The sequence below is a fragment of the Trachypithecus francoisi genome, unplaced genomic scaffold (genome assembly GCF_009764315.1).
Source record: "Trachypithecus francoisi isolate TF-2019V2 unplaced genomic scaffold, Tfra_2.0 Contig01580, whole genome shotgun sequence".
Lineage (NCBI taxonomy): Eukaryota > Metazoa > Chordata > Mammalia > Primates > Cercopithecidae > Trachypithecus > Trachypithecus francoisi.
The window spans coordinates 494,099-506,044 of record NW_022681443.1 but is presented as its reverse complement, the minus strand read 5'-3'; the positions used below and the strand labels follow the sequence as shown (position 1 = coordinate 506,044).

General features: G+C 50.7%; 1 protein-coding gene across 3 annotated transcripts; it reads left to right on the top strand.

Moving 5' to 3' along the window:
- The first annotated feature begins 1,383 nt into the window (after positions 1–1,383).
- On the top strand, positions 1,384–11,726 carry LGALS2 (galectin 2). 3 transcript variants are annotated; one of them, XM_033188783.1, is made up of 5 exons: positions 1,384–1,472; positions 1,711–1,796; positions 9,724–9,806; positions 11,236–11,395; positions 11,560–11,726. In XM_033188783.1, the coding sequence occupies exons 2-5, from the start codon at positions 1,791–1,793 to the stop codon at positions 11,707–11,709; spliced, it is 399 nt and encodes a 132-aa protein (XP_033044674.1). In that variant the 5' UTR covers positions 1,384–1,472; positions 1,711–1,790; the 3' UTR covers positions 11,710–11,726. The 3 variants fall into 3 exon arrangements, 2 of the variants coding, with proteins under 2 accessions (XP_033044674.1, XP_033044665.1); XR_004431767.1 differs by lacking the exon at positions 1,384–1,472 and having other exon boundaries at positions 1,539–1,796; positions 9,724–9,823; positions 11,524–11,605; XM_033188774.1 differs by lacking the exon at positions 1,384–1,472 and having other exon boundaries at positions 1,548–1,796.
- The last annotated feature ends 220 nt before the right edge of the window (positions 11,727–11,946 follow it).

The window sequence follows — 11,946 nt, the reverse complement described above, 5'->3', positions numbered from 1 at the left end:
GGTTCTGAAATATAGATTTGTGGTCTTTAATGTTTCCCAAATGAAGAAAGATAAACAAATGCGCAGACAGAGGGATGTCTATAATATAAATCTGTGGAGAACCACCTGGAAGGAAATGTGCCAATAGAGTAAGCCGGTTCCCTCCTGGCGGTGGCATTATGAGTGATTATTTTTCTTCTTCTTTAATATCTCTAATTGTCTATAGTAAGCATGACAGTGACATAAGTAACAGAAGTCCACAGCAAAGCATTTTAATCCTCCGTGTCCCCCACTCAGCCCTCCCAGTCCTTCTCCACTTTTATTTATTTTTTATTTGAGACGGAGCCTCACTCTGTCGCCCAGGCGGGAGTGTAGTGGCACGATCTCAGCTCCCTGTAACCTCTGCCTCCCGGGTTCGAGCGATTCTCCTGCCTCAGCCTCTGGAGTAGCTGTGACTACAGGCGCCCGTCACCATGTCTGGCTAATTTTTGTATTATTTATTTATTTATTTTTGAGACGGAGTCTCGCTCTGTCACCCGGGCTGGAGTTCAGTGTTGTGATCTCGGCTCACTGCAAGCTCCGTCTCCTGGGTTCACGCCATTCTCCTGCCTCAGCCTCCCGAGTAGCTGGGACTACAGGTGCCCGCCACTACGTCCAGCTAATTTTTTGCATTTTTAGTAGAGACGGGGTTTCACCGTGTTAGCCAGGATGGTCTCGATCTCCTGACCTCGTGATCCGCCTGTCTCGGCCTTCCATAGTGCTGGGATTACAGGCGTGAGCCACCGCGCCCGGCTAATTTTTGTATTTTTAGTAGAGATGGGGTTTCACCATTGGACAGGCTGGTGGCTAACTCCTGACTTCAGGTGATTCACCTGCCTTGGTCTCCCAAAGTACTGGGATAACAGGCTTAAGCAACTGCACCCAGCTCTTCTCTGTTTTTGACAATTTGTTGTAAATACTTTGAAATCTTTTCTTTGAATCCATGTATTGGTTTTGAAACCTACATGTCCATTCGGATAAATAATATGGGGAGGGAAGTAGAAAACATAATGCTCTCATGACATCACAGAAAATTAGAAGTTTAGGCCGGGTGGTGGCTCAAGCCTGTAATCCCAGCACTTTGGGAGGCCGAGGCGGGTGGATCACGAGGTCAGGAGATCAAGACCATCCCGGCTAACATGGTGAAACCTCGTCTCTACAAAATATACAAATGAATTAGCCGGGCGTGGTGGCAGGTGCCTGTAGTCCCAGCTACTTGGGAGGCTGAGGCAGGAGAATGACGTGAACCCGGGAGGTGGAGCTTGCAATGAGCCAAGATCACACCACTGCACTCCAGCCTGGGGGACAGAGCGAGACTCCGTTTAAAAAAAATTAGAAGCTTACCCTGTTTTTTTTTTTTTTTTTTTTCTTGCAAAGCAAATCTCTCTTTTTACAGACAAGGAAGCTGGGCTCAGTGAGGGAGGTTGGGAAAGCTGTCAAGCGGCTGCATTGTGGTTTGTGTTGGGGCAGTGATGGGGTTGCCTCCCCTCTCCTGCTCTGGGAGGGCTGAGGAGGGGGAGGCTGGGCTGGAGGGAGGCCAGGAGGATGCTCCGGGCTGGGTGGGGTGGAGCTGGCTGAGGAGTCTTCTGCCTGTGTGCGCTGGGTACTGGGAGATGCAGGCGGGGAGATACCAGGTAGAAGGGGCAAAGTCCTCACTTAGGGACTTGAGGGAGTTAATGTGTAATATTCTAGGATATAAGCTTGACCACGAGTTAAGACCCTAAGCACAGGCCTCCAGGAGCCGCTGGGAGCTGCCACCAGGAGCTGTCACCATGATGGTAAGAACACCAATTCCCCGATGCCTGCCCCACTCTGTTCATCTTTGTCTTTGCCTGGGTGGGGGCTTTTAGGGAAAACCATTGCTGTTCCTCTCTGGGCCTCAGTTTCCCCATCTGTGCAGCAAACAAGTTGGACAGAAATCTTTTTTAAAAAAACAGCATATTGGGCCAGCCGCAGTGGCTCATGCCTGTAATCCCAGCACTTTGGGAGGCTGAGGCGGGCGGGCGGATCATCTGAGGTTGGGAGTGTGAGACCAGCCTGACCAATATGGAGAAACCCTGTCTCTGCTAAAAAAAAAAAATACAAAATTAGCTAGGCCTAGTGGCGAATGCCTGTAATCCCAGCTACTCAGGAGGCTGAGGCAGGAGAATTGCTTGAACCTGGGAGGCGGAGGTTGTGGTGAGCCAAGATTGCGCCATTGCACTCCAGCCTGGACAATAAGAGTGAAACTGCATCTCAAAACAACAACAACAACAACAACAACAACAAATACAGCGTCTTGTTCTGTCACCAGGTGGAGTGCAGTGGTGGCGATCATAGCTCACTACAGACTTGACCTCCTTGGCTCAAATAATCCTCCTACCTCAGCCTCTTGAGTAGCTGGGACCCCAGGCACGCACCACCACATTGGCTAATTTTGTTTGTTTCTTTTCTTTCGTTTTTTGTTTTTTGTTTTTTTTTTGAGATGGAGTCTTGCTCTGTTGCCCAGGCTGGAGTACAGTGGCCTGATCTCAGCTCACTGCAACTTCTGCTGCGTGGGTTCAAGCAATTCTCTGGCCTCAGGCTCAGGCTCCCAAGTAGCTGGGATTACAGGCATGCGCCACTACACCTGGTTAATTTTTTTTTTTTTTTTAAGATGGAGTTTCTGTTGCCCAGGCTGGAGTGCAATGGCACAATCTGGGTTCACCACAACCTCCGCCTCCCAGATTCAAGCAATTCTCCTGCCTCAGCCTCCTGAGTAGCAGGGATTAGAGGCATGTGCCACCATACCCGACTAATTTTGTATTTTTACTAGAAATAGGGTTTCTCTGTGTTGGGTCAGGCTGGTCTCAAACTCCTGACCTTAGGTGATCCACCCGCCTTGGCCTCCCAAAGTGCTGGGATTACAGGCGTGAGCCACCCCACCCAGCTTATTTCTTATTTTTTGTAGAGATGAGGTCTCACTATGTTGCTCAGGCTGATATCAAACTCCTGGGTTCAAGGGATCCTCCCACCTTGGCCTCTCGAAATGCTGAGATTACAGGTGTGAGCCACTGTGCCTGGCTTCCAGTGATCTTTATAGAGATTAAAAAAATCTCAGCTTGGGCAATATAGTGAGACTTTGTCTGCTACATGTGCATGCCACTACGCCTTGCCTTAAAAAATTAGCTGGGGTTAGCGGCACACTCCTGTAGTCCCAATGACTTGGGAGGCTGAGGTGGGAGGATCACTTGAGCCCAGGAGGTCGAGGCTACAGTGAGCTGTAATTGCACTACTGTATTCCAGCCTGGGCAACAGAGTGAGACCTTGTCTCATAGACACACACACAAAATCCAAGTCTTGGAGAGCAAATTGCCCAAGGCTACAAGCTGCAAATTGCAATTGGTTGAGTAGATTCCCACTGAGGTCTCTGATTCTTTGCTTCTACACCTGACTCCGCCACAGCTTTACTGTGTGGCCTTGGCCAAGTCGCTGACCCTCTCTGAGCCCCAGTCTTCCTTACATCTGTGGAATGGGATCACAGGCTGATCTTCTGAGGATTAGATGGTGTATTCATTGCCTAGGGCTGCAGTAACAAACTACCACCAAATTGTGGGTGGTTTCACACAATAGACGTTTGTTCTGTCTTGGTTTTGGTGACTAGAAGCCTAAAACCAAAGTGCTACGCTCCTGTTGAAGGTGTTAGGGGAGGATTCTTTTTTTTTTTTTTTTTTTTTGAGACAGAGTCTCACTCTGTCGCCCGGGCTAGAGTGCAGTGGCCGGATCTCAGCTCACTGCAAGCTCCGCCTCCTGGGTTCACGCCATTCTCCTGCCTCAGCCTCCCAAGTAGCTGGGACTACAGGTGCCCGCCACCTCGCCTGGCTAGTTTTTTTGTATTTTTTAGTAGAGACGGGGTTTCACAGTGTTAGCCAGAATGGTCTCGATCTCCTGGCCTCATGATCCGCCCGTCTTGGCCTCCCAAAGTGCTGGGATTACAGGCTTGAGCCACCGCGCCCGGCCATGGGGGAGGATTCTTTCTTGCCTCTTCCAGCTTCTGGTGGCTCCTGGCATTCCTTGGCTTACATCACTCTAATCTCTGCCTCTGACTTCACATGGCCTCCTCTGTGTCTCCGTCTCTGTGTCTGTATCTCTCCTCTTATGAGAACACTGCTCGTATTGGATTTAGGACCAACCCTAAAGCAGTTTGACCTCTTAAATGGATTACACCTGCAAAGGAACTATTTTTAAATAGTTCGCATTGAGGCCGGGTGCAGTGGCTCACACCTGTAATCCCATCACTTTGGGAGGCCAAGGCAGGTGGATCACCTGAGGTCAGGAGATCAAGACCAGCCTGGCCAACATGGTGAAACCCTGTCTGTATCAAAAATACTAAAAAAAAAAAAAAAAAAAAAAAAGAAATAAAATTTAGACAGATGTTGTGGCGAGCACCCATAATCCCAGCTACTTGGGAGACTGAGGCAGGTGAATCGGTTGAACCCGGGAGGCAGAAGTTGCAGTGAGCTGAGACTGCGCCACTGTACTCCAGCCTAGGTGACAGAGTGAGACTTCATCTCAAAAAAAGAGGTCACATTGACAGGTTCCAGGTGGACATGAATTTTGGGGGGGCGCTATTCAAGTGCAGGGGGGATGCAGGACGTGAACGTGCCGGGGGTCCTGCGTGGAAGGGTCTATGCCCTCATCACCCTCTGCCTCTCCGGGAGGACTGCTGTGACCACAGACTCTCCCAACCACTTTCCTGGTCATTCCACCTCTGCCTTTTCTTTCCTCGCTCTCCGCCTCCAGAGGCCACATCATCCAAATCGCTTATATGATAGACAAGGGAACCAGGGCCCAGAAAGGGGCTAGGCTGGTCCCAGGCCCCTCTACCAATTAGGGGCAGAGTCGGCACTAGAGTCTGGGTCCCCAACTCCCCACCCCCCAGCTCTAGGGACGACCCCACCCCCACCCAGTTCTGCCTGTCTCTCTCTACGACTTTGACTCTGCTGGGTGGGGACAAGGCTCCCGGGCCTGCATCCTCCCATCGCTCTCAGCATCTCTATTTGTCCAAGTGCACCACCGATCCTGGCCTTCCGAGTGCCTCTGCCTTGCAGCAGTCCCCACCTCTACCCTTGGGGTTCGAACTTTGCTGTTTCAGCCAGGCAGCCCCCAGGAGCTGCAAGGGGAGTGGGGTGCTTCTTTTAGCCCAGACCTAGCTCCCCTACCCTGGCCTGACTGTTCCAGGGCTCAAGGTTTGGGCACAGGCTGCTGGGAGGAGGCAGGGAGCCATCTCCTGATGCTTGGTGTTAGACGTGTGTGTGCACAGGGCATACGTCTGTGAGTGCCTGCTGTGTGGCAGGCACACCTGTGTTCTGCTTCTTGTTTGAGCCCCTTTGGGACTGTCCTCACTGGGTAACCTCATCTCCCAGAGGTAATGCTCTTTGTCAGCGAGAGACTGATTTTAATCCCATCTGTCTGGCTCCAAAATCCGGACCACCCCCTGTTACATTACGCAGACGTTGGGGGTTAGGTGTCCAGCCTCCAATACCCACTTTCTCTAAAGCAGGGAGGTTTTGCCCCCAGGGGACAATGGATCCTGTCTGGAGACATTTTTGGTTGTCACAGCTCAGGGGAGGGTGTCACTGGCATCCAGTGGCTAGAGGCCAGGGATACTGCTCAACATCCTACAACACATGGGACAGACCCCAACAAAGAAATGCCTGCCCCAAACGTCCAGAGGCCCAAGGCTGAGAAGCCCTGGTCTGAGCAGCCTCGTGTCTGACATGCTGCCGTCATGGCCCACTGTTCTGGGTTAAGCATTGCTGCCTCCTCCAGGCTTCTCTTCTAAAATGTACTGCCAGGCCGGGCGCAGTGGCTCACACCTGTAATCCCAACACTTTGGAGGCTGAGGCAGGAGGATCCTTTGAGCCCAGGAGGTCGAGGCTGGCCTGGACAACATAGTGAGACCCCATCTCCAAAAAAAAAAATCAGCTGGGCCAGGTGGGATGCCTGTGGTCCCAGCTATTTGGGAGGCTGAGGTGGGAGGATTGCTTGAGCCCAAGAGGTCAAGGCTGTAGTGAGCTATGATTACATCACTGCACTCCAGCCTGGGTGACAGTGCCAGACCTTTCAAAAAAAAAAAAACATGTATTACCGGTTGAGATGGGAGGATCACTTGAGAGTCAGGAGTTCCAGAGCAGCCTGGGCAACATAGCAAAACCCTATCTCTACAAAAAATTTAAAAATTAGCTGGGCACGGTAGCACACGTCTATAGTCGTAGCTACTTAGGAGACTGAGGCAGGAGAATCGTTTGAGCTCAGGAGGCTGTGAGGCTGCAGTGAGCTATAATTGTGCTACTGCACTCTAGCTTGGGTGACAGAGTGAGACCCTGTCTCAAAAAAAAAAAAACAAAAAAAAAAACACAAGAAAGAAAAGAAAAAAAAAAGCTGGGTGTAGTGTCTCACACCTGTAATCCCAGAACTTTGGGAGGCCCAGCAGGGTGGATCACTTGAGGTCAGGAATTCGAGGCCAACCAGGCCAAAGTGGTGAAACCCCATCTCTACTAAAAATACAAGCAAAATTAGCTAGGTGTGGGTGCCTGTAATCTCAGCGACTCGGGAGGCTGAGGCAGGAGAATTGTTTGCACTCAGGAGGTGGCAGTTGCTGTGAGCTGAGATCGCACCACTGCACTCCAGCCTGGGTGACAGAGTGAGACTCCATCTCAACATCTCAAAAAAAAAAAAAAAAGAAAGAAAAAAAGAAAAAAAAAAAGAACTTAACTGCCTGTGGGAGAGTCGGGCAATACCTTACAGTCTATCCCTATGTGTAACCAGTGTATCACTTCCTCCTCTGCAGAGAGGAGGCGGCTGCCAGTGAGAGGGCACTAAGGGTCTTCCCATGGCCACTGCCCTTGACTTCTGGCAGATTGCCCCAGTTCAATGAGCTCATTCAGGGCATCTCAGATTATGCTCTTTCTGGAAAAAAAAAAAGAAAAAAGTCAGTGAGCAGAACTCCCACAATGTAAAAGTGTCCTCTCATAAGTTGATCTAAATCTTTGGTGCCTGTTGCATCCTGGTCAGAGCAACCCTTGCCCTCTGGTCATAGATGCGAAAACTGGTCTTCGGTAATGAGTTTTTTTTGTTTTGTTTTTTTTTTAGACAGTCTTGCTCTGTCGCCCAGGCCAGAGTGCAGTGGCACAATCTCAGCTCACTGCAACCTCCACCTCCCAGGTTCAAGTGATTCTCCTGCCTCAGCCTCCCAAGTAGGTAGGACTACAGACACCGCCACCACGCCTGGCTAATTTTTATAGTTTTGGTAGAGACGAGGTTTTGCCATGTTGGCCAGGCTGATCTCAAACTACTGACCACAGGTGACCCACCCGACTCAGCCTCCCAAAGTGCTGAAATTATAGGCGTGAGCCACCGCGCCCAGCCTTGGGTAATGAACTTTGAAAACCCAGCTTAGAAATCTTCCCTAGTAACCACCGTGAGGCTAGAGGAGGCTCCTGCTGTACAGAAATTCAGGTGCTACTTTCCTGTGGAAAATAAGGAGCGGATGAATCATAACAACAAGTAATCAAAATGATGGTCATTCGGGCAGACCACTGTCCAGAAAAAAAGAAAAATTTAAAAAAGAAAATTAAGGCTGGGCTTGGCTCACACCTGTAATCCCAGCACTTTGGGGAGCTGAGGTGGGCAGATCAGTTGAGGCCAGGAGTTTGAGACCAGCCTCGCCAATATGGTGAAACCTCGTCTCTACTAAAAATACAAAAATTAGGCATGGTGGTACATACCTGTGATCCCAGCTACTCGGGAGGCTGAGAGGCAGGAGAATCGCTTGAACCTGAGAGGCGGAGGCTGCAGTGAGTTGAGATTGCACCATTGCCTGGGCGACAGAGCAAGACTCTGCTAAAAAAAAAAACCACACACACACACACACACACAAAACAAAAAAGGAAAAGGAAATTAAAACAATAAATTACGGTGGCCCTTTGATTTGCTATTGGTCTATGTGAGGCCCTGTGCATGGGATTTCACAAACATGTTCTTGAATCCTCTCAAAACCAGCTTGAAGATTGGTGGTGTCTCCCTGGTGTGGAGGGTGTGTCATACATCTGGCGTTCAGCAACAACAACAACAAAAATATAGAAATGGGGGTCTCGCTATGTTGCCCAGGCTGGTATCCAACTCCTGGGCTCAAGTGACTCTCCTGTCTCAGCCTCCCGAGTAGCTGGAATGCAGGTACACACTTCCACACCCAGGCTAGCAACTGTTTTCTAAATGAATAAATCAAATTAGTCAATTTTACAGAAGGGGAAAATGAGGCTTGGAGAGAGACTTTGATGGATATGTTCAGACATGGGACTTGCAGAGTTTTATAGATTCTTAGTTTTTTTTTTTTGAGATGGAGTCTTGCTCTGTCACCTAGGCTGGAGTGCAGTGGCGTGATCTTGGCTTACTGCAACCCCTGCCTCCCAGGCTCAAGCAATTCTCCTGCCTCAGCCTCCCAAGTAGCTGGGACTATAGATGCGTGCTACCACACCTGGCTAATTTTTGCATTTTTAGTAGAGACGGGGTTAAATGTTAGGCAGGCTGGTGTCGAACTCCTGACCTCATGTGATCCACCTGCCTCGACCTCCCAAAGTGCTGGGATTACAAGTGTGATCTGCGCCTGGTCTTTTTTTTTTTTTGTTATTCTTTGAGATGAAATTTCACTCTTGTCACCCAGGCTGGAGTGCAATGGAAATGGAAGTGGCAACCTCCACTTCCAGGGTTCAAGTGATTCTCCTGCCTCAGCCTCCCGAGTAACTGGGATTACAGGTGCCCGCCACCACGCCCAGATAATTTTTTTATTTTTTTATTTTTTATTTTTATTTTTATTTTATTTATTTATTTATTTTGAGACGGAGTCTAGCTCTGTCACCCGGGCTGGAGTGCAGTGGCCGGATCTCAGCTCACTGCAAGCTCCGCCTCCCGGGTTTACGCCATTCTCCTGCCTCAGCCTCCCGAGTAGCTGGGACTACAGGCGCCCACCACCTCACCCGGCTAGTTTTTTGTATTTTTTTTTTTTAGTAGAGGCGGGGTTTCACCGTGTTAGCCAGGATGGTCTCGATCTCCTGACCTCGTGATCCACCCGTCTCGGCCTCCCAAAGTGCTGGGATTATAGGCTTGAGCCACCGCGCCCGGCCAATTTTTTTATTTTTAATAGAGACGAGGTTTCACCATGTTGCCCAGGCTGGTTGCAAACTCCTGACCTCAGGTGATCAGTCCACCTCGGCCTCCCAAAATGTTGGGATTATAGGCGTGAGCCACTGCGCCTGGCCAGATTCTTAGTTTTGGATGGGCCAAGACCTCGTGCCTCTGATACAGTCATTTTCCATATCATATTTTTGTTTCTGGGGTTCTGCAGAGGGCAGCGTGATTTCATCACTTGAACACTTTGTGGAACTGGGCAGGAAGCACTGTCCATTTCATAGATGGGCAAACTGAGCCTCCCCCAACTAGGCCCTGTGCCTCCTCGGGTTGGGGTGGATAACAGCAAAACAGTAGAGGGAGTGGGGAAGCTCTGGGAGGCCTTGATCAGAGTACTCAGGCTCTGCTACTTTCCAGCTTGGTGGCCTCCTGCATCCTCATGTGGGCAGGGGGATTGAGACCCGCAGCTGGGTTGGGATGAGATGGATGAAGGTGCTGGGCAAGTGTGGGATTGATTTTCTGTGGGGACTCGAGTGGAATGTTTCTCTGTTGGTCCAGGGGGAGCTTGAGGTTAAGAACATGGACATGAAGCCGGGGTCAACCCTGAAGATCACAGGCAGGATCGCTGATGGCACTGATTCGTGAGCAAAGTTTCAGGGTAGGGGGAGTCTGCAGGCCTGGAACAGGCAAGGTGGGCGGGGCGGGCAGGGCAGCCCTGTGAACTGGTCAGGCAAGAGGGACTTCAGGCCAATGGGCCCTTTTTCACACCCTTCTCCCCACACCCCTGTTGGCCCCCACTTCATGTCTGAGGCTAGGTTTGGGGACCTGAAGAATTTCAGAGTTGATGCCATATGCTCTGTTCTTTTGCCCCAACAGCAGCCATTGAAGGGGCAGGTGGAGAAGTCCCTGGAACTCTGTCTGGCCCCCTGTGGGGCAGGTGCCTCTAGGGAACCCCCAAATCCCCAGAGACACCACCCCCTTTACCCAGTGGAATGGCCACAGGCTGGCCTTTCATGCGCATTAAACCTGGGCAGCCACCGGGGAAGGCTGAGTGGTCTCGCTGGCATCCTCTTGGTTAGAACCAGAGGCCTCACTGCCTCTGTGAGTCACAGTCCAGTGAAGGGCTGTCTCGCCTGCAGAACGTGTCAGTGCCATCTTGGAACTATGCTTTATCTACTTTTTTTTTTTTTGAGATACAGTCTCGCTCTGTCGCCTAGGCTGGAATGCAGTGGCCAGATCTCAGCTCACTGCAAGCTCCGCCTCCCGGGTTTACGCCATTCTCCTGCCTCAGCTTCCCGAGTAGCTGGGACTACAGGCGCCCGCCACCTCGCCCGGCTAGTTTTTTGAATTTTTTTTAGTAGAGATGGGTTTTCACCGTGTTAGCCAGGATGGTCTCGATCTCCTGACCTCGTGATCCGCCCGTCTCGGCCTCCCAAAGTGCTGGGATTACAGGCTTGAGCCACCGCGCCCGGCCCTATGCTTTATCTACTTTTGATTAGAGAGGGGGCGGGCAGACGCACATCATAGGAGCTAAGAGAAAAGTGACTTCTTTCTCCTACTTGGGCCCCTCAAGTTTGCCAAAATGTGTGGTACCCTTGGTCTGAGACTCCCGAATGAAGGCACCCCATGACCCAGAATACCCCACTTTCAGGAACCCTGCAGGTCTAGCCCAGGATCCTGTGGTGATCCTGCCAAGAAGTCATACAACCCCGGTTGCATACCTGTAGTGACGGGGAGCTCACCACCTTAGGTTGGCTGTTTGTGGCTAAATTGAATAGGTCTTCAGATATCTAATAGATAGCATTTCTCTCTCCCAGGAGAGCCACCCCCAATTCCTGAAGCTGTCAATATAAGTTACCCTTCTCTCAACAACTTGATCCCTGTTCCAAATAGAATGTGCTACCACAGTGCTAAGTCTGAGCAGGTTGTTACCTCCCTTGTTTTAAGGCACAGATCTCAACTAACACAAGCTTTGATTCTTCCAGCTTGTGGCCAACCAAGATCCTGTAACCCAAGCTGCTTTATCCAGGCCTGAGCCCTGAACCTCACCTGCTACCCCTTCTCCTACAGCTTTGTAATTAACCTGGGCCAGGGGACAGACAAGCTGAACCTGCATTTTAACCCTCGCTTCAGCGAATCCATCATTGTCTGCAACTCACTGGATGGCAGCAACTGGGGGCAAGAACAACGGGAAGATCACCTGTGCTTCAGCCCAGGGTCAGAGGTCAAGGTGAGGTCAAGAGGGGAAAGGGCACTGGGGATGATGTCAAGGGGAGGGCCCAGATGGAAGGGAGCCTGGCCTGGACACAGGTGCTGGCCTTGTTTGAGCCATCAGGCAGTGCCCTGGTCCATTTCCAGGGCCTCCTGCCTCCTTGACATCCTCCTTCCCCACAGTTCACGGTGACCTTTGAGAGTGACAAATTCAAGGTGAAGCTGCCAGATGGGCACGAGCTGACCTTTCCCAACAGGCTGGGCCACAGCCACCTGAGCTACCTGAGCGTGAGGGGCGGGTTCAACACATCCTCTTTCAAGTTAAAACAATAAAAGACTAACAACCGAGATTCCCCGTCTGAGGTCTGAGTCACAACAGGATCAATAGCCCTTGGGTCCCAGGTGTGTCCCTCTATCTCTACCTGCAGTTCCTGCCCCAAGGCTAAAAGCAAACAAAATAATCCATTTTTATCGAGTCTTCCTGTGGCAAGAACTGCGGTTCATGATTCCTTTCTCTCCTGGGTCCCTCGAGTTTACCAAAACATGGGATACCTCTAGTCTGAGGACCTC